The following is a 23,599-nucleotide window of genomic DNA, read 5'->3' as shown; positions in this document are numbered from 1 at the left end:
TTTGGATTGACGGAACCATCATCATACTTTTTCTACCCTTTTAAAATGTTATTTTTCCTATACATGTGAATGTCCGTGTTCTTCTTCTTTGATTTTTAATAATTGTCTAGTGCATTTTATCCCCTTTTCTATTTACTTATATACATAAATGTAATCCATGTCACATGTGAGTTACACCATGAAACCTCGCACACATTTATATTCAAATACTAAAGCGTAGCTTTAATTAACTGATTCATCTACTAGCTAAACAATTCTACAAACTAATAGTCGCCAAACTATAACCGCTTTTGTTAATGTAACAAATAATGTTTAAACTAACATAATAAATATAACACCTCCACGACACTTGTGTTTTACAGTGTATTTTTATTTTATAAATTTATTTAGTGTTTCTTTAGTTTTTCTCGGGTAAAATATCAATCTGATTGTTCATGATTGAGGAATGAATTAACGTTTTATACCTGCTTGATTGTTAATTCTAATTATCGTATTATATATCCATAACATTTACCTAACAAATGAATACATAATTTATAAATAAATTTTTGATGAACTTAAATATTTGGCTTTGCTTTATTGACAACAGACGAAAGGCTCTCTGTTCTTGAAAAATTCACAGAATTTGGAATTGCGAAAATAAGCAATATCGATTGGATTTATTTTCGCTTTATCCTTTCAATGGAAAACTGAATCTGACCTCAGGGGCAAAGTTTTCATTAACAGTTTCCTTTTATTTGAGTGTGTTTTTGTTTTGATTGCAGCAAGGTCCAACTAACGTGCTTTCATCCCGTAGAAGTAGCAACGATTCCACCGTCATTAGATCGCAAGCTTCCAGGCAAAATATTAAGCACAAAGTGAGTTTGATTCCCTTTACATTCAACATATTAATCTTTAACAAGAGGTGTGGAAAACTTCCAGCGATATCGTTCTTGCACCGTTCGGCTTTACCACCACTTATAAATACATACATTTTGTAAGTCTTTCACAAATAACACTACCACGAAGCTTCAGCTTTATCAAGTGCCCGAATCGGTTTGTTTTGGTATTGGTAAGCTAAGTCCTCATAATGAAATGTTTGGGCTTATTTTTTCTTATAGACTTACGAGCTCTCTGAAAAGATGCCTTTGAAAACTGATTTCAATAACATTATTTTGAAGGCATGAAGTTGAAAGAAGACAGAAATACATGTGTTTTGCACCTCGCCTGCTCGATTCCATCTTCCTCTAGTAGCGCAAGAATCACATTACGGACCAGTAATCCCCTGTTCTTATCCTATTCTGAATGCAGTAATTGTTGTGTAAAAGTAGAAAATACCCCTTTGTGTACGGAAGCAAACTCCTTCTTCTGTTTGATTAATTAGTAGCAAATTTGTATATTCCAATATTAGTTTGAAACATGCTGATTACGATGCTCTCATTTGTTCGTTCCCGACATTAAACTATCCAGAGCTTTAATAGAAGGTATGAAGAGAAAACATTATTATATTTTGAACACATTTTCACAAAAAAATAACACTTATCCAACTTTGATTCGTGATTTTCTTCGTTTGTAAAATTTCTCATGCCACTCTTAATTATTTCATTGAATTTTTACGACACAGGCGCCAGTTCAATTAAGAGACCTATTGGAGACGTCGCTTCATTGGGATTTCGACATCTTCCGTCTGGAAGACTTGACCAAAAGAAGACCGCTGGTTCACCTGGGAATCAACTTGATGTCCCACTTCAATGTATGCTCCGTTCTGGACTGTGACGAGAGAACACTCCTCAACTGGCTGACCGTGATGGAGATGAACTACCATGTGTCCAACACGTACCATAACTCAACCCACGCAGCTGACGTCATGCAGGTTCTTAAAACTTACTTTATAACAATAATCCACATAGCCTTAGCATGCAGTCTTTACTCATCATCTCCTTTTCCGCATTCAGCGGTGCAAAGGGCACGTGGAAATTCAGCGTAGCTCGATCATACGCTACATGAATGTGATCAGTCTTACGCTTCCGGCGCCGATCCAGAAACGATGAAATATTGAAGTTCAAAAAACCTTTAAAATCAATATTTCTCGTCCGCCCTGGCAGGAATCGAACCCAGGACCTCGAGAGTAGAAGGCAAAGACGTCAATCACTACACAACAATGTGGACTTATCTCTACTCAATTTCCTTATTTAAAAATTTTACCTGAGAACAGGCATCGAGTCAAAAACACTCGTGCAGAAATTCTGGTACTATTTCACGCACTAAACTGTATTCTTCATCCACCTGGACACAAACAGTCCTTGTTTATATTTATCATTTACTCATTTCTATCGATTATAAATAGTAACTGCCACAGTTTTATGCATAAATTAGAGGCTTAAGAAAAGATTAAACGATTAGGGAATTACATAAATTTAAAAACATTTTTGCAACCTCCGTGGTGTAGTGGATAATAAATTTGGCTTACACATGGAAGGTTCTGGGTTTGATTGATTGATTAAATTAAATATAATTTTTCTTAAGCTTGGGTGCACTGTTTCACCGCTGTAATTGGGCCTCAAGACCTTTGAAATAACTCCGCGTGTGACGTCAGAGGTTGTTCTATGAAGTTCTTCCGATTGGTTCGTTTACGGTGACCAAACCGGATATCCTTCGAAGCTCTCAGATCATTGGCTGGTTCATATGAACCAGTGACCTCATTCAAAGTAATGCGTTTTTATTAAAATATTTATTATAATTTTTTTCGTACATTTTTAAGAAATTTTACTGTACAATTTAATCGGCCTCGTGGTGTAATGGTCAGCGCGTTAGCCTGCCATGCAAGAGGTCTCGGGTTCAATTACCGACAAGGTTGATGTGAAATATTTATTTAAAGGGGTGTTTTCACACTAAAATATTTCATAGTCCCTGGACTGGTACCTGAAGCGTAAGACTGATCATATTACCTTCATGAAACAAAAAAATTATCAAGATGCGCTGCGATTGGTGTACCAATGCAGTTCCCTATGCACCATTAGGTGAGGAAAGGGAATGGTGATGATGATGATGACAATTTAATGCTCTAATCTTTACCGCGCGCAAGAAATCATTTTTTGTATCCAATTTCCCGTAGGGCTAAAGTTCCTCATTGATATACATATGTCACAACAGAGATAGAGAACATTTTCGAGAAGAGAATTTGGACATTTACCGGGCTTATGATCTGTCATTGGCTGGTGAATTCGCCTACCGGTACCTGAAGCATAAAACTGATTATCTTGTGTTTCATGTTATAAAAATAATCCACATACGCCGCTGTTGGAGCTCCAATGCTCTATGCACCACTGGCTGCGGATATTATTCTGTCTGTCTACATTGAAAACCCCCTCCACCAGATTAATTCTAGAGGTCATGTGCCCTCTTTTTAGATCCGCAATTTTTTTTATTTACGTACATGTAGTTTATTACATTGCGAAAACAAACTGTAAGCTTTAATGGACGCTAATAATTACTTTAAAAAAACCTTTGTTTATAAAAGACACTCTAAAAACTACTGTCCTATAAATCAGAGATCTCGGGGTAACTTTTGATGGAAAGCTAACCTTTACGCACCATAGAATGACAATTGCTAAAAAAGCTATGCAGATGCTGGGCTTCATTATCCGGAGTACGACAAATTTCAGTAGCATCGTTTCTATGAAATCTCTGTATTGCGCTCTGGTCCGATCACAACTGGAATATGCATCGTCAGTCTGGAGCCCTTTGTACAACTGCAACTCTTTTAACTTGGAAAGAGTTCAGCGGAAGTTTTTACGCTGCATACAGTTCAAAAAGGGGAAACCTATAAATTAAATTTGCTACCAAACGTTGATGTCTGAGTTGAGGTTACCATCGCTCTCCGCCAGAAGGACAATTGCTGATCTCACTCTATTGCACTAAGTGATATGCACCATAATAGATTGCCCAAAACTACTGTCCCTGATAAACTTCCGTGTACCCACAAGGACCAGCAGACTCCTACACATGTTCCAGTGTGAGTACAATAGGTCAAACTTTACCACCATTCTCCCCTGGCAACCATCCACAGAACAGCTAATAATTATGCTGAGCTGTTGGACTTGCTCCACACCACTCCTGCTGCTATCAAATTAGCTATCTTATCTATCGAATGGCCATCCCCTCAATTCTGCCCTATTTAATGCGTTTCTCCATTCATCTTCACTTTTTCCTTTTTCTTTTTTTTCTTTTTATAATGAATTACGTGTTAAGTGTAATAGTTGTGAGTTTGTTTTTGTTATTTTCTATATACTTTTAACTGTAAATTGTATGAGCCCTCAAGGCGTTTATTAAATAAATAAAAAAATCGCGATGTTTAGCATTTACATTTACTGCTTTCAATGCCCCGAAAAACCAAACTGCGTAACATTATAAGCAATACCGTATAACTTTAAGTTTTTTTTACATTTTTAAATTAATAAAGGTCTATGAAAAACTATCCAGTGAAAAAAAAGGTTTTTGGTAATTATTAGTCGCATAAAAAATATTTTTAAATTTGTGATTTTGAATTCCCGAAAATACGGTCATTCCATTGGCCACGCCTCTAATGTGTCGCGATTCATGTTTATTTGATCCTGGCCATCCAAATGTCTTTAGAACATTGTCACGAATCTTGACGTCACAACTACCAAGGCCGAACATATCACGTTTTTCTAGCAACGTATATATATAAAATTTATTTTTTAAATTTATGTACGAGAACATTTCTGCACAATATCCATATTGATTTCGAACAAACAATTAATTATTTGAAATCCATTTTATATATTTTTAACGGTATACGTAGTATGTGATATTTCCCTATCGTCTCTGTCTACAGGCCGTGGCATGCTACCTGAAGCGCGAGCGCCTGCAGTCGCTGCTCGACCCGATAGACGAGGTGTGCGCACTGATAGCGGCCGCCGCGCACGACCTCGACCACCCGGGCACATCCAGCGCCTTCCTCTGCAACTCGCGCCACCCGCTGGCCGTCCTTTACAATGATCTCACCGTGCTGGAGAGCCACCACGTGGCGCTCATGTTTAAGCTGACCATCAGTAAGAAAGAAATCTCCTATTTTTTACTAATGAAATAGCGGAATGCGTATTTGAAGGTACGCGGCAAAAACGGGCATAATGAATTTTACAAGAGAGCAAAAATAATAATAAAAACCATATTTGTTGGATACTGGGTTCATGTCATGGGGTTATTACTACAACCAGGGGCGGTATTCTAGATCTGTTCAACTAGAGAGTGATTAATTTGAACGCATATTGATGCGTAAATTTATCTTTCGCGAGAGCATTGAGTACTTTATATCACAGATACACAATGGATTCGACAATTAAAGATCTTGGGGTCATCTATGAAAGCAGATTGACTTTTCATGCCCACGTCGAGGGAACATGTGAGCTTGCACTGTAGATGTTGGGTTTTGTAGATGATGTGTCGGATACCTGGCGCGTTACCCACCCCAGTGAAAACCAAAACAAACCAAATTGTTTTATAAAACATTTATGGCGTAGCCGAAATACTGCAATGAAAACGAGTATGTTTATTTTGAGAATGATCAGTGCTAATTAATAACGAAAATGATCAGTGCTAATTAATAACAAGCGCTCGAGTGATTCCGAAACATCCCAAACGGGAAACATATTTCCGTGTGATACCCTTCGGTATGGAATGAATGGATAAAGTGTCGGGTCTTTATGAATATGCAGGCGGGATCCGGGAAATATGGCTGTGGTCCCAATCATAACCTATCGCTGTATTCCTTCACAGGGTAATAAGAGTAAGGTGAAAATACTGAAGAAATATTTTATTATTTTAGTTTCATGCACGACTATGTGACTGTATAGGTACTAGAGATGGGCGTTTCGGTTATTTAAATGGAGCTGCAGTAATAGTTACCGTTGCTCAAATTAAACTATTTTTGAAACGGTTTCTAAATAACAGTTAAGATCAGCGTGGGCAAATCTCACTTTTTTATTTCGCATGAGAAGTCGCGGTCATAAGCATGGGATGAAACGAAATAAAAATAGTGCGATCCTGGGGGAGGAGTTGGCTACAGGTTTCCCCCACACTGCTTTTAACTGCGATTTTTTTAAAAACAGTTTCGGAAAAATAACCGTTAAAAATAATTACCGCCTCTAACAGGTGCCATCAGGCAAAGTAACCTCTTACGTAAATTTACAATAAAAAATATTTTACTTGGCCTTCATAATAATAATTAATACATAAGTACTCAAATACAACCACTAATACTGTGAAGAATATTTTGAGTGTGTCCATATGTTTGTAGACAAGACTGAATTACACTCCCTAGGGAGCTACCGATATTGAAATTTAATGCGGCAGAGAAGGAAAACATTTCTGATTTTGGCGAGGTTCAAACATAAACAGAGTTGTGAATGTTACACAGTGTGTAAAGTAGCCACTTAAACCAGCCAACGAAAGGTCGTATGCCCTGTAAATGCCTAGACTTCCATATTCCCCTCTCAAAAATGTTTTCCTCCTCTGTCGAGATAAATTTCATTCTAGCAAATAATATGATGTATTTTGAAATTCATGTATTTTTTTCTGCATTTCAGATGACGATAGAGTTAACATTTTCAGAAATTTGGATAGAGAAAATTACAAAACGGCTCGACATACTGTTATCGATATGATTCTAGCAACAGAAATGACACGCCATTTCGAGCACCTTGCTAAATTCGTCAATGTATTCGGTTCAAAACCAAACTCTGGCAGCAAAGAAGATGCAATTGGAATGGACGTAAGTGATTATCTAACTTAACCTTATAGATCAATCTTATATACGAGGTATATATATCCCGGAAATACATTCCGTTTATATTTCTTGTCATAGCATTGCTGCAATGTACAAATTATAATAATCATTAAAACAACACAAACAAAAAGGAATAACAATATGGACACATACAATAGACAGCAAAAATATATAAAATAATGTTTGTAATAATAAACATGTATCCAAACTAACAAAATTCCAACATAAATTGAAATAGACACTATCAGAACAAACCCACCAAAAAACGAAAATTTCTTAATTTAATTTATGTTGGAATTTTGTTAATTTGTTCGCATGCGCTCGAATGTTCTGTATATGAATTTTAAGGAATATTAATTTGAAGATTTTTTTCATATTTATAATTTTTTTGATACCAAAATAAATAATATTTTACAATTTCCAAGGGATGCGCCGTTTCCACAGTATGTATGTACGGAACGCGCCTGATGTAGGTACGCATCTATGCTTAATTGAAATGCCGGATAAAATTGAAAATCCTGCCGTTTGTAAGATAAGATCTGTAATTCATTTCCTTAATACGAAGAACATTAATCTAGTCCACATTCATCAACGAATCTGTTAGGTGTACAGAAAACATGTGATAAATGATTTAATGTTCCTGGTTGTGTCACTATAAACTGTGTCTCTGCAATAAACTAACTCATATATAATGTTTTTAATAAATAAAATAAATGAATAGAAGATGAGTAAGACAGTTTACTGAAGGTCAAACGAAGTGAGCTTCCCCTTTTATGAAAAGGGAGGCACCTTTTTATCAAGAGTGAATTCAAAAGCTTGTACTGTGCAAGTACCTTCAAAAAAGTGGGAGTTATGTTGAAAATTAGTTTAAGGTCTAAAGATTTTAACACTACTTTTTTTTTATGAATATGTCAATATTATTGTCACACGGAACATACTTTCTGAATAGACCTTGTATAAGCCCATTGCAGATGAAGACTGACTGATAAACTATTAATAAATATAAATTTAATTATAAGGTCAAGTAAACATATCACTTATTACATTTCTGTAGTCAGTATAATCCAAAAACCTTTTTTTCGTGATTGTCTGTGTACAAAACATATATGTTAATTAAAAATAACTAAACAGTTAAGTAAAAAAAAATAGGCAAAAAGCTCCAAGTTAAAACTTTGAATATAAAAGTTTGACCATTTTGTCAGTTGGTTCTTTACTTGTAATGGGCTCATATTATATGTCATTCTAATTTTAACCATGCCTTTTATTCCTTTATGCTAATTGTCTTCATTTTTCTAGGAGATGCAATCATTGGATTTGAACTCTCTGACTCATCCGGAAAATGTTGTGCTAATCAAGAGAATGATGATCAAATGTGCCGATGTTTCAAACCCTTCGAGACCTGTGAAATATTGTATCGAATGGGCGAGAAGGTTAGTTGCATTTTAAAAATGAAGAAAGATAATCATTTATATTTTATCTATGTTCATGCGAATGAAGAATATAGTTCTGTGTGTGAAATAGAACCAGAACCCTCGACAAGCGTATTTGACTCGATGACTACTCTCAGGTAAAAATCCTGAAAAGGAAATGTAGTGTAGCTAAATCTGCCTCATAGTGTAGTGGTTGGCGTCTTCGCCTACCATTTTCGAGGTCCTCGATTCGATTCCTGGGAGGTTGGATGTGAAATATTGTTTAAACTGCAATATTTTATTGTTCCCGGACTGGAACCTGAAACGTACGACTGATCATATTACCTTCGTATAACAGATGATTGAAATACGCTGCATTCGGTTTACCTGTGTAGTATCCCATGCACCACTGGGTGCGGAAAGGGGAATGATTATGGCGATGATAGTAATTATAATTTTACGATATATTTGGTCAAAGACAACACCATATTTCTTTCGAATTGTGTCTGTCTGAGTAGGAAATTGTTATTATTATATTGTTGCCAATGTTTAAAAACAAAAAAGTATTTTTAATTATCAGGATAGTGCCTAAATACATTTTATTTACCTAAGTAGGTATGTACTCAAATCAGCCATCAATTTACAAATTGATATTGGCTCCATATGTATAAGCGAATTCTTCTACTTAGGTTATCACCGTTAATTATAATAATGAATTCTGAATTATCCGTGCAGTATGAAAAATTTAACTACTATTTTTTTAATTTTCAGAATAGCAGAAGAATATTTCCTCCAAACAGACGAAGAAAAGGCGAGAGAGTTGCCCGTTGTGATGCCGGTATTCGACAGAGCGACTTGCTCCATTCCTCGGTCACAAATTGGCTTCATAGACTTCATTATCATAGACATGATGCAAGCTTGGGATGGTATAACTTCTCCTAAACATTTTTTTACTTAAAATCATTTGATCCCCTATATAATATATTTAATAAATAAGAGTTTTATAAAACATTAAATATCGGAAACATAACTGATTTTTACGCTGGCAAAACTAAGATATAAATGACTTGTTTTGTGATTGGCCATGCCGGGATAATAATGTTCTATTTCAGCGCCTACTGTTAGGTTTAAAGTTTTACCATAGGAACGCCAGCACTCCATCAATTCAGTTGATTTATGACATACTGTACATTATTATATCAATACTTTTGTTGAAGTTTTTAAGTAAATATCGCAAATAAACATGAAAAGACCCAGCCGAAAATGCAGAAAAAGTATTCAATTAGTATCTCGTATATATTTTTACAATACTATATTATTACAAACATAAAATCTTTTTTGATCTATAGTTTACACATGATTTTTTAATGTAATTTCACTGAAATATTTCAGATTTTATTGATATGCCCGAACTGGTGGTCCACACGCGAGATAATTACCAGTATTGGAAGGACATGGATAAGGCCGCTGAAGAGGAAGCTGGCCACAGCCAACAGCACAGAGATTCCAAGGCTTAGCTGTCGGAACCTCTTCATCCACTCACACCTAACTAACAAGTCAAGTCTCTTATTATTATATTTCATCACTCTTTCTACAGTTTTGCTACGACTGTTCAATTGCCAAGTCTAATAAGGGGACATTTTAAACTTGCGATATAAATAAAACTTAACGACACCTTCAAAACCGCGCCACAGTTAAAAGATTTAAAACACAATATCTGACTATTTGATTATTTAGTACATCGTTACAAACGAAAGTGTTGCTCCAACTACAAATCAAAAATCGTTTCTATACTATTTTAAGCAAATGCTGAGTTCCGCTAACCAATAAGTGACTATAATTAACACCTGAAAATTCAAAATAATTGTGTTGACAAATGATGCTAGGAAACAATCATTTTAAAAATATCTTAATATTGCACCACGGTATCTGTTAATATTTGCCTACGAAGTCACCGTGATAGGATATTATATTTGGAGTATCATATTTTTTTCCAATATATTATAATATGTATGTCTAGTAAACTATAAATTGATGTATCCGTAGTCTTTGAAAGATGAAATATTTTTCAAGAGGTAATTATTGCCAACTCTTGTTAATAATGACAACATTTTTCAATATCTCACGGAAGCAGATTTTAAAAATGTTTTTATTTAATTATTTTATCATTAAAACTATATGAGTTTGAAGGATATATTTTTCTTATATTAGTCCACATCATGTCAGTATTAGTAACTTATGCATATATATTATCTCGAAATCGATTAATTTTGAAATCGTTTTCATAATGTATGCATGAATTCAAAGCATCACAATTAATTTGTCCCTCTTTAAGATTCTAATTTCAAAGGGAGTGTTGCAATTTTAATGTATTTTTAAATTATCTAAAAATATTTATTTCATCTACGGTTTATAAATGAAATGCAAAAAACATGAAATTAAAATAGGAATAAATTTTAACGGCCTATTGTGATTACTATGCTAAATTCCCACAAAAAAGACATCGAGTGAATATGCAGTCTATTGATTATTAAAAATCATTTCACCATTCTATGTCATTCTGCTGAGGTCTGTGAAATAAGTTTTTCATTTTCAAGTATCAAGGTGCACAACACATAAAAAATGCATAAACTCTTTATAAATTTAATCCACAAAAGTAGAAATAATTTTAACCAAGCAATTTATACAATTTGAATTAATATTACTACGAACACAATATTACGTGATATATAGATTTTTTTTACTATCTGTTATATTGCAGACCATAAGATTAATTTACAAGTGCAGGTCACATTTATTTATTATTATCTTAGGAATGCACTTGAATAGACAAAATTATTTGTATTATATAAATGTTGAAATATTTAGGGCAGGTTTTATTAACAATCTTTCAATTTTCCATCAGAGCTACGACGAACCGTTAATCGTTCGTAACGATAACTGATGATCATGTATTTTATAAACCAATTTGTTTACTGTTGGTTACTAATACGTATTTTGATAGAAATTCAAATTTTGGTCGTAATTTCTGTGTTTTTCTCTCAATTGTCTATAATATTACTTTTCATCTGTCAAGCATAAACATAAAATTTGACAACACACTACAATCCTTGTCAATTTTTTTACAATTTGAAAGAAACACAAACCACAAAAAAAGAAAGTAATAATCAATAATATTCCAAAACACAATTACAATGGAAAGTGTGAAAATATGTTAGATTGCTGGTAGCTCATGACGTTGGGTAAGTTTGTTTTGTTGATTGTATACCTAATACTATGCGTATAACCTGTAAAATATTAGAATGGTAATTAAAAGTAGCAATAGAAGAATTAACGGAAAATAGGTCAAAACATCCATCAGTGTCAAACATGCCAGCGCAGTGGTGCTGAAGATAGTCGATCATAATGCATTCAACCAGCCAAAATCAGATGGTAACCGTTTAACAATTATTTAACTGACTAGTTACACTACGAGCTGTAATCGGCCGGTATACAAAATATTAGCTGGAAATGGTATCTAACTTACTTACGGATGTATATAAAACCAGCCCTTAGTAGTAACATTATAATCATATCTTCAATGATTAAATCATACTTACATTTACATGATATATAATTATTTATTTTGATTACTTGGAGGTTTTTACGACCAGTAAAGCGGGGAAACTAGCTATAAACTATTTGAAGAAATTGGTGCTGCTCCAAATATTGCTTTTGTTTTGAAAATATGCATGTTACACTTGTTTCTAAAACAAAAAGTCTTGTATCTATTATGTACATATTTCTTTCATCTTTTTGGTTGCTCAGTGCTGTGGCATTGTCAATAGTGGATGTATTAGCAATAGTCTATAATATAAAATATCATATTTTCACTAGAACTTTAAATGTCATTTATTGCATACAAAATCACTACTTTAAAAATATGACTAGGCATACTTTCTCCATTTATTAGAAAGCTGTCATGTGTTAAAAATAGTTAAGTTTTTTTTAAAGACCCATCTAAAATGTAGTATGCTCATCGACATGATAAAATCCATTATAATAATAATGATATAATTCAGGAATTACAGCATTGCAGGCTTACCACTTCGTAAATAATGTGTATTTCTGTTATCGGAGAGCTATAATCATTTTTCCATTGTTTTGGTTGAAATTTTCTCCAAATATTGAAACTTTTTTAAGTGACCGTATTTACAGTTCATTCTCTTAATCATTGTTTGCTCACATAGTCAGCGCGTTTGCCTACAATGCAAGAGATCTCGGGTTCGATTCCCGACATGGTCAACGTGAAATATTTATTTGGAAAGGTGTTTTTACACTAGAATATTTTTTATAGTGTATAAAATGGGCTGGCACTTGAAGCATAAAACTGATCATCTTACCTTCATGTAACAAAAAAGGGAAATGATCAAGATACCCTGCATTTTGGTGTACGAATACAAGTGCCCTATGAACCATTAGATGTGAAAAAGGAATGATTCACTTTATCAATTGCAAGCGAAAAATTGTACCAAAATAAATCATACCTCCTGTAGATATCTATCTCATAAAATGAGTAGCTTGGATTTTCCAAAATTCATTATCGTTTCGTTCATTTGTTAATAAAAATAGAGTAGAGAGGAAAACTGCGATAAATGTCACAATAGATTTGAGTCGCAAAAAATATTTGAAAATCATTTTGAAATTATAAGCTTGTGGGTGGTATTTTTTTCCATCAAATTGTTATCAAGTAATAGATAAGCATTGTTAAAATTATATTGTTGATTAAATTATAGAATTTTGTAAGTTGCTGTTAGGGAAGTTCCTCCACTAGCTGGAGATGACAGAGATGAAGTTCGATGCGTATTTATTACACAGTTTTACTATTTATTTAATACAGGACAGCGAGAACTGAATCGAACTGGATTATTATCTTAGTTACTGAACTGAACTGGGTGAGAACACTGAACTGAACGGAATGTGTTTTGTTCTGGATATCTCTATGGTGGAGATGAAGTTGATGCAATCCAGTGTCATCCAATTTCATTATTAAGAGTGATAAGTCTTGTGTGTAATAAGTCGGCCTTGCACAAGTTTACTGTATTGTGTTAAACAGAAAATGCTCAGTTGCTTTCTTGGGTCGATGTTTTAGATTTCTGGTAAAATAATTTTATATTACACTTCTATAAAAACTGGTAGAATTTTGACCATTTCATATACACGCATTGTGGTAAGTTTGTACTGCACTTCATAGTTTGTTTAGACCTGGGCCTCAATCATATTATTATTATACACCTATTGCCACTGTGAACATGGGTGCCAAATTTTATCTAATATCCGGTGTTAGTTGTCAAATGTTAGTATTACTAAAAATATAACCCCCAACTTAGTGAATCTGATGTAAAATAAATTCCAGAGTTGATTTCATATAGTTAATGAATGTATTGGTTAACAGATAAACATGCTGTAGCAACACGTTATTCGACTGATCTGTAATCAGAGTTGCGTTTTTATTTCACAAAAGAATTAGTATTTTTTCGAGATTATTATGTAGTAAAAAAGTTATTTGTGTCACAAAAATAGATTTGAACCCTAATTTTAATAATATTGTTCCACTATTTGATCGATCGATCCAATCAGTATTGATTTCTGTATAAATTCTAAATATTTATTTCAATTATAAAGTTTTTCTTAAGAAAGGATTTGCCAAAAATATGTATAAATACTAAGGTATGTATTGAATTTCATAAAATTGTGTATGTACATACAACATTTCAAAATGGTGTTCAAATTAACATTTTTGTACAATGGCATTAGAGCTTTGTACACACTACAATTTTGTTAAGTTTACTATGTAAAACAGATATAATTTTAGCTCAAGTAAACAAATGTGGCAAAGAGAAACATCATAACATATTTGAATCCAGAATTGCAACAATATTTGAACAATTTCATGAAAATAGGGATTATTGTTTATTTAACCGTTAAAAATTAATATAAATAGCTGAAATGGTTACATAATGCACATTAAGATCCTCTTGGTGTAGACATAGAGGATAAAAGGCACTGGAGCGGGTACTTCAGCTGAATGGAGGTTAGATTAATAAATTATTGTATTTTGATATTTTACATTTAATAAAACTAATATTTCAAGTACACATTCTCATTTGATCACGGACTGTTTAATAATATAGAACTTCCTTTATCGTTTTACCTGATTGTGAACCAATTTGGATGTCAGGGTATATATTATATACAAGTATGTAGTACATAGTTAATTCACAAAGAACTGACAGTAGAATCAAACTTAAATGTAATTTTTTTATTATTATTTTCAACTTGTGTAAAAATTCCATTATACTTATCGTATACCTCTCGTATTCGAGATTTTAAAATCCTGAGATGTGTCGAGATATAAATTTCATTCGATTAAAATGAAAAACATTTTAGAAAGAACACGATAGAAGATTCAAAACAAACTGAGATCAAATTTTAATATCGACACATCCAAGATTTCACCATCGCAAATTTTCTGAGTTTATTTAAAATTTGTAGCTTTAAACAAAAGCCGTTCTGATGAATTACCTCTTCTCTATACATACATATGTATCTTTACCTCTCCTAATGTGTACGCTTTATTTTTTTATATTCATTTTTAAGGAGCTTACATTCCTGAAAGACACCAAAACAGCTAACATTTTATTTCCCTATTATGTTAATAATTATTTTAAATGTTTAGACAAAAATAAATTTTTGTGATGCTGGGAGTTTTGTAAGAAAAAGAAATACTTATGCCATTTTTACCTTTTGATAAAAAAATCAACATGCATACTTCGAAGCAATTTGTATGAAAATGACAGACAGTAATTAATTCAACTATGTGTGCCTTTTAAAACGATCTTAACACAAATATACAAGAATATTGAAACTGGTGTAAAAATATGGTAAAAAAAATAATTTCATAACAATTAAAATTATTTGTGTAATTCAACAGAAGAATAAATAGCTTCTTACAAAACTCCCACTGTAAATCAAATATTATACACTTTGGTTATACCTCTGTATTTTTGGTAATCGTTTTTGAAAATAAAGGGTTTAATTCGTATTAATGGATTATTGGAACAATAAATATTGCAAAAGAAAATGGAAAACTATGATTTCCGTAATTATTGTCACTTTTGTTACAAATGGTTGACAATATATGGTTAATAAAAGATGTCGTTAAATAAAGCCACAGACTTGTTTTGAAAAAAGCCTAATTGAATGAATTATTCAAAATAGTGTTTGGAATATGGAATAGTTTTATTTATAATCAAAGGAGATGAATATGTATACACTGTTGTATTAAAGATGTGTAGAATTTGTACTGTTCTAAAATGTATCTCTATATCAAGAGAGTAATTATTTATTTCCTGGTTTTGAACAACAATTTGTATATTGTATATTTTAAATCCACAAACTCTATATGCCGCAAAAATGCTGATTTTTCATAAACTAAATTGTTATAAATTTGATTTATTTTGTAAAATTACTTACCTCATGCATTATAATATATTATTATAAAATATTAAGCCATAATATTATATTTGTACGCTAACGGTTAAACAATTCGTACAATGGAATAAGGATCCCTTGTTTATATTTTACCAAATCCAACGAGCAGTGAGATTTAAGTATTCTTTTAAAAAATTAAGCAGTGTTTACCTAAATATTTTGTTGCTTCAAAACTCACTTGAATTTTTTAATGTTACAAACAAACATGTGTATTGGCGGAAATATTTCAAAAAAATTGTATGATGTGTATACCTCGTACAAAAATGAGAAGTTGAATTTATCTGTTCAAAACTTTTATGTTTTTATTGTTAATTAAATATAGGTAAAAAAATATATAATTTCTAAAAAATTAACCCAACTAACATGTTAAAGTAATGTGCATACAAATTATGAAGTTACCAATAGTAAAATAATAACTTTATGTAAATGTTTCGATAGGATATTTTTAATTTTGGGTACAAACTAGTTGCCCTTTCTCTGTATTTAAAAAGTTTTATTTTGGAATTTCACAAAACGGTATTTTCTGTTAGTAACTTAGTATGTATATAAGACATATCGACACCTTTCTCCCATTTAAACATTTGGATAATGTATCAAAGGGTTGATAGAAAACATAGAATACGTGTTAAGGATTATTATCTAAAGCCAAGCTGGACTTGACACTCCTTAGGTATTTTAATCTTCCATAAGTATGTTTGTTGTTATATAAATACCATATAGAATAATAACCAACTGTCTGCAGTGCGTACAAATCTTTACTTTGAGAGTAAAGGCGACATGTACGAGACAATTTTTCTGTAAAATTTGCAATATCCACCAACACCCTACATATCCTTACTATATATATATACATGGGTGTTGGACGGGTGGACGTTCTAAATGCGATTCTTTTCTATTTCTTCTATCTGGATCGGTGTTTTTATTGTAAATAAACCTTTTAAAATAATAACGATGCGTCTTAACTGAATCATCATTCTGATACTAATATTGATAACTGTGTTTTTATCGCATGAATGTTTAATGTGTTTTCTTCAGAACTCGAAAATATATATTGTAATTATTTAATGAACACTGGTTGGCTCATAAAATAAAAGACGAAATATTAAAAAAGGGACTTATGTATTTATTTATTCAGAAGCAGTTTTTGTTTTCAATTCGATATAATAATGTATTGATGTTTATACTAATGATTTTCACACAATAACAGTACATAGCACAATAAGAACCAGTATATTTGAATGGTAATCTAATACGCATATATGAATGTTAAAATAAAAGTATTAGAAATGAATTTCTAATAAATTTCCAGTGTGGAGATATACATATATGTATGTATATTTATACACATGCTTAGCAAATTCAGTATCAACCCTCGGGCTGTCGCAGTTCATTCTGTGTGATATAAGTGAAGATTTTAGTGCAGACATGCATAAATATAAAAATACGACAATATGCTTTATTTTTAATCATGTAAAAAATATAAAAATGAAAGCATATTTCAAATAATACAAATGATTCCTAAAGAAAGCTGCCATTAACAAAGATAGATTTTATGTATTATTTTTCAATCTAGAATCGCCAGTTGACAGGTAAAGCTCATTATTTATGGTAAAATGACTTGACATCATCATCATTCTCTTTCCGCACATTATGGTGCATAGGGCACTGCATTGGTAAACCAATCGCAGCGTATCTTGATAATTTTTGTTACATTCAGGTAAGATGATCAGTCTTACGCTTCAGTAGCCAGTCTAGGGACTATGAAATATTCCAGTGTAATAACGCCTTTTTAAATTAATATTTCATGTCAACCATGTCGGGGATCAAACTCGAGTCTTCTTGTGTGGTAGGCAAACGCGCTGACCACTACACCACAAGGCTGTCAAAATCGACTTTACATCCACTAAGTTAAAAAATTTCTATTTTATCTATTTTCAAAACTGTAATGAGTGAAATTATACACTCATAAAGCTGTTTGGGATCGCTTAAACCTTTGCTCCCTGACGGTATAAACTTGTCCTGGTGTAAAATAACTCCTATATCTTCTTATATTATATGAGAATGCATTTGATTTAACTTATCACTGTTGGTACATTTTGGACATTTTTTAGTAGTTTTAGCCATTTTGAAGTAATTAGTTCCAAAAAATAACTCCAGGGGATCAGTTTTGCGTAGAGATGTCCACCCCGTTTGGTCACATAAAATTACTTTAATAACGGTTCATCATTTATTTTTGTAAATATATTGTATTGAAAAAATAACAACTATTTTATATTATAATATCCTGAAATTTGTACCATTATTTTTTTTATATACATTATTGAGTTTTTAAAAAAACAAGAAAAATATATACATTATCGTTTTCAACCTATGAATGGTATTGGAATTTTTTTTAAAAGTTTAAAAACTGCTAAATCTATGTTCAGGAATCAAAAGTGGTAATAAAGGACTCATTGATTTTTTCATGCAACAGATTGTTGAAAAATATAGAACTTAGTGAATTTATGTCTCTCTACCATAAATCTGCACATTATGATTTTTACCTGTCAATGGATGAAATTACCTATAATCTATTTATTTTTATCTAAATTTTGTTTTCTCTTGCCCAAACCACAAACGACAATGAATTGCTGTCAACAGCCAGAGGGTTACAGGATTCAATAACAATAAGCCAACAATAAAAAAAAAACTCATTCTTAATAAAAAAATAAAAACACTTTTTTTTTAGAAATATGAATTTGGTATATTTGGAAATGTGCTTCTCTGAAAATAATTCGACAAAACCCCATTTATTCTAATTTATAGGTACATTCGGCTCTACTAAAAATAATGGCACAATAAACTACATTACGATAGGAATAGTTGGTGCAAAAGTGCTATATTTAAATATATTTGAAACAATTCACCCAACAGATGCTCTTTAATAATAATAATAATAATAAAAGAACACAAACAAACAAATCCCGCTCATTTCTGACAGCTTCTGACTGAGAAAATAATATTCTTTCTTGACCAAAACCATTTTCAGATCTTTCAGAGTCCTTATTATTTCTACTGACTTCCTCGCAATAGGAGATTATAATTGGAATCAATATTATATGACAATATCACAAATTTGATGTTTAAAAATAAAGGTACCGACATCATTAAAAATTAATACGAAAATAGACCAAATAAGTTTAAAAGTATTTTTCTCTCGTAGAATATCAGTAAGTATTACTCTAAATTGCAAAAGGCAGACGTATCACCACATAACAGAAAGCAATGACACGCAAGATGAGAGTCATCTATTTCCAATACCCGCCAAATATACATATTTAAAAAATACTGAAATAACTTTTTACAAGATTGTACACCCAACTTCTAATTTAATCGGACATGAAAGAAAAATTCAAACACAACAATATTAAAATGATTTGTTCGTTGACTGAAACAGTAAAGCGAATTCATTTTCCAATTAGTATATTGGAAATAGATGACTCGTGCGTCAAATATTTCACAGTGAACACATTTTGAAAGCCTTATGTTTTATATAACCTCCAATAAGCTATAAATGCTACATCACGTCTGATCGAGGCACTGATCGTTAACATACATAACTCTCGATAAACATTTATGGAAATACTAACCTAGATATATTCTTGCCTTACTTCTATAATATACAAAGACTTAAAATAATTTTCAGCACATACATAACCGACTTCACATCGAGCCAAATTTTGTTTACAACTTAAACTATTATAGACAAATTCAACAGGTACTAGGAAATACGGTATAGTTTATTTCTTTAGTCTGGAAGACTGGAGAACAAAACTTCAATTATTTTGTACTTGAATTTAAAATGTTACATAATATAATTACATATTAGTACAGTATACAGCTGAGAGGCAGTCACTTGCAAAAAGTTTAAAGGCCCATCATTTGATCGGAAATAAAAATAATGTGCAGTTTAAGTCATTAGTAAAAAATAACCATTAGTAAAATCGAGTTGATTTAATGTATCCGGAACTAAGAATGAATTTTTTTAATAAACAGCAGTTTTAAATATTTCAAGTACTTTAGAAATTTGCTTATACTTTTATTTCTGATCAAACAAATGCCCCTGAGCTTACCTCAGGGGCATTTGTTTGACTTATTGATGACAGAAAACTATAAAATCTTCAAAAAAATATTACGGCATCTGAGTCTATAAAATTAAAAATAATATCATTGTTCTAATATACCATATCAAATCCTATTCATAATTTTTATTATATGTGGTACAATTTGTATTATTTATTGAAGATAAATTATCATACAACTGACCTGAACTTGAACATGAAATTATGTGAATATTTTAATTGGAATTCAAAAATGAAAAAAATATATTTTGGCACATAGGAGCCATATGAAAAGCTTTGACAGAAAATAAATAAATATATTATCACATACAAATATATAATGAATCCTTTAATTATTTCTTTAAAGGGGAATGTTTGGAAGTCGCAAGAGGTTTTAGCTTTTATAAAGAATGATAATGTTACTAGCTATAAAGAGAGTTACGATCGCCTATTTTGATAACAATGAGCCAATCTTGTGACTATTTATATGCGAATTGTTAATCCATGAGGAAAATTAAAGTGAAATGCTTTGAAAAGACTAACAGTTGTTAAGAAGTTTAAACTACTGTTTAAACGATAGACTAGATTTTCCACAGTAAACAAATTTGAGACATTCAAGTCTGACCACCAAACAATGGATTTATTTTTACATTAATAAAAGAGGAAGGTTGATCACAAAAGTTGTATCTCGGAAATTGAGTAAATCTAGTTTAATTAGTGGCGATATTCAATTCAGAAATTGCACTAGTAAAAGTCACTTCAGTTAATGAAAATGTGATAACACATTTAAACTGTAATGATAATTTATTTACATTTAATAAAAATTTGGTCTTTCTTTCCAATTTTACAAGGGTCAGACTAGTGTAAAGAATTTTTCAATGCTTAATTATTTTAAATAGTTAATCAAAATAATAGTTTTCATAATTTAAAAAAATACGACAATCAACATTCTCGTTCATACACACATGCATAACATCGGCACAATCTCACGTAGCACACTTGTAACAAAACTAATTACTTATAAAATATGGAGTCGTATTATATTCAACCAGTCAACAATACCTTTTTAAAAATTTTAAAATTCCTCCAGGTAGATGTGTTTATGTATATGAATAATACAATACACGCAGAAAACTGTTGAATCAAATTGTTGAGAATCAACGTATTTCTAGAAATTTCGATGGGGGATGTAAAAAATGGACTACATATACCAAAAGGCCTCATACTTCAATCTAGCTTATTATTTACCTATGTACATCATGTGTCATTGATTCATTCATTTGCATCTTGATTTTTAAACTTTTGTTTAAGTTTCTCAATTTACATTAGTTTGTTTTTAAATGTATAATAAACTGATCGAGTAGTATTTCACTAACAATGAATTTCAAAATAATCTTATTGCAATCCAAATTTATCAACTACATAAATCAATTTATTTCAACAGAGAGGGAAAACATTTTTGAGAAGGGAATATGGAAGTCTAGGCATTTACAGGGCTTATGACCTGTCATTGGCTGGTTTAAGTGGCCACTCCAGCCAGTCTGCAAGCATTTGGACATAATCAAACATTGTTACATGAATCAATTTTATAAAAGTAATTTTAATTCAGGTAACAATTCGACAAACCCTGTTTCAGACATCCGCAATTCAACTAATGAGTGTACATTTAATGAAAAAAATAACGTAAAAGAGCTGAATTGGGTTTAAACGAGGACATTTCAAACTGGGATTTCAAAAGAGTTCTGATTTAGGAACTATCAAAAGTACATATTTGGATAATTTGGTCCATCCGAATTTCTAGTATATTCTAGAACCCTCGAATATTTTATATAATCTTCAGCTATTAAATTTTTTAAATGTTTTAGATTAATTAAACAAATCAAATTTTGCAGTTGATAAATTTTGATTTTTTGACAATATTAGAGGGGCACAATTGAACGTAGTTATGCAGAAAGCAGCCAGTCCACAATTTTGAAAAAATTAGATATTGGTATAATCGGGTGCAGTAAGGTCAATTCTATGTTCTGCTAAAAACAGCCAGACCGCTTCCATACAAAAAACTGTAATAATCACCTTCTGAAAACAGTGTTGATCACAAAAGCGGCATTTCTCAATTTGCAGAAAACACCCACAAGACCAGAAAAATCTTACTGTACTTTAAAAATCATTAAAGCTGGTCAGATTTGTAATAAAATTCTTGTTTGTAATATTGAAAAACTAAAATATGCATTGTTCGTCATTTGTCAAATTCAAAAACATTCCAACTGATGTGTAAATTAGATTTTTCTCTCTTTTGACAAAGGTGCTATTATCTCAGTTTCACTTTTCTATGCCTGGCTGCTTTCTGCATAACCACATTCAATTATGAACCATGTACAGTGCATTTAAATATTTAATGGCTTTTGTTTATGTGTGCGTGACAGAAAGTTTTCAAATAAAATATTCTAGTGTACGTGCTAACACAAACAAAATTTGTATGTTTACTTGGTCTAGGCACTAACACATTAATATAGTCCATTAAACATTAGAACGCCCTGTACTAACTGATAAAATATGATATTCCATTATGTTTTTCAAAACCATTTATTTTAATTTGTGTAACTCCAAAAAAGGGTAATTTTTTAGCATTCAATAAAATTTCCCATGAAACGAGAGTCAAATACAGGTGTGTTCATTTTTATTTGCACACAATGAACACATTTCATCGCATCCCTGACTAACCATTTGCACTTTGCGGCAATATTTTCAACTAACACTTTAATGGCATCTCCACATGTCCACAACATATAGATTTTGTCCAGCGTGGCAAGTATAAGTACCATAGAGAAAATGGTTAACGGAGGCAATGCAATGATTTTGGTTATTATCTAGAGGTGACCAGAGAGTTCAGAGGGGGCGGTGAGTGGACGGGAGGAAGGTGCTAGAACATGATCTCGCGGTCCTGGCATTGATCGATGACATATTGCGTGAAGCGCTTGAGGAACTTAGGGTACTCTCGCTTGTATACAGCGCGTAGGACGGATGCTGGCGCCCAGCCACCGGGATTCACTAAAAATGAAATAATAATTAGTTAGCAATACCATTACATTAGTAAAACTGTCTGCAACCTTATGTCGGAATATCGGTGTTGTAAAACTGAGAAGTGTTGATCTTACTTCTCTGTGGAATCGGTCAGAGAGGTTGTTGCTATAGTTATTCTCAATTATAGGGGTCTGCGCTAAATAAGCTTGCGATGTCTTCGCGACGTGTGTAGATCTATTGTGACCGTAAGTTAATTCTCGAGTGCTCTCGTATATCTCTAAATCTCCTCCTCCAATAACCGGGGCCAATTATTATTAGACTATTATATATTAGGAAGGGGACCAGCACTCGCACATCCTCAGGTTTAACTAATGACCCAACAAATCAATGGTACTTGAGAATATTGCTGATACAACAAATTGCATTATACAGTCGAACATAGTTATAACGATCATGGAAATAACCTTATCTCAGATGTTATAAGGAAACATTAGTTGACATTTTAGTTTATGGCTGTCTGCATACATTTATTCTATTCACTTTTACAACGAGCTCCTTCTCGGACATACCGAACAAATATTGTCAACAGTTGAGCAAAAACTCTTAAATTGTTCAAAAACATAATTTTCAAAATAAAATTCCAACGGTCGGCTAACTTAGGACCGATATGCAATGGCAATTAGATTTAAAAAATTTATCTCCTATAGTGAGTAATATATACCTATAATGAGCAAATTAAGTCAGTCCCA

At 32.0% G+C, this 23,599-nt stretch overlaps 2 protein-coding genes across 6 annotated transcripts in view; one reads left to right on the top strand and one right to left on the bottom strand.

Moving 5' to 3' along the window:
- Window positions 1–11,356, top strand: part of Pde8 (phosphodiesterase 8) — a gene marked incomplete at its 5' end in the record, with an annotated part of 219,937 nt that extends 208,581 nt beyond the window's left edge. Inside the window, 7 exons of the mRNA XM_088228743.1 lie at window positions 765–857; window positions 1,604–1,852; window positions 4,838–5,054; window positions 6,588–6,772; window positions 8,084–8,217; window positions 8,968–9,122; window positions 9,589–11,356. Of these exons, the coding sequence (XP_088084869.1) occupies window positions 765–857; window positions 1,604–1,852; window positions 4,838–5,054; window positions 6,588–6,772; window positions 8,084–8,217; window positions 8,968–9,122; window positions 9,589–9,713 (1,158 nt within the window). The remainder of the gene's footprint in view (window positions 1–764; window positions 858–1,603; window positions 1,853–4,837; window positions 5,055–6,587; window positions 6,773–8,083; window positions 8,218–8,967; window positions 9,123–9,588) is intronic.
- Window positions 10,090–23,599, bottom strand: part of cert (ceramide transfer protein) — a 139,743-nt gene continuing 126,233 nt past the window's right edge. For 3 of the 5 annotated variants that reach the window (XM_088228747.1, XM_088228748.1, XM_088228749.1), the window contains exon 8: window positions 10,090–22,877. In XM_088228747.1, the coding sequence (XP_088084873.1) occupies window positions 22,750–22,877 (128 nt within the window). In that variant the 3' untranslated portion in view covers window positions 10,090–22,749. The remainder of the gene's footprint in view (window positions 22,878–23,599) is intronic. The other 2 variants (XM_088228744.1, XM_088228746.1) reach the window with 1 other exon arrangement.

Source organism: Micrasema longulum, unplaced genomic scaffold (genome assembly GCF_059751315.1).
Source record: "Micrasema longulum isolate JH-2025_06_02 unplaced genomic scaffold, ASM5975131v1 h1tg000607l, whole genome shotgun sequence".
NCBI lineage: Eukaryota > Metazoa > Arthropoda > Insecta > Trichoptera > Brachycentridae > Micrasema > Micrasema longulum.
This window is presented reverse-complemented; position numbering and strand designations above follow the sequence as displayed.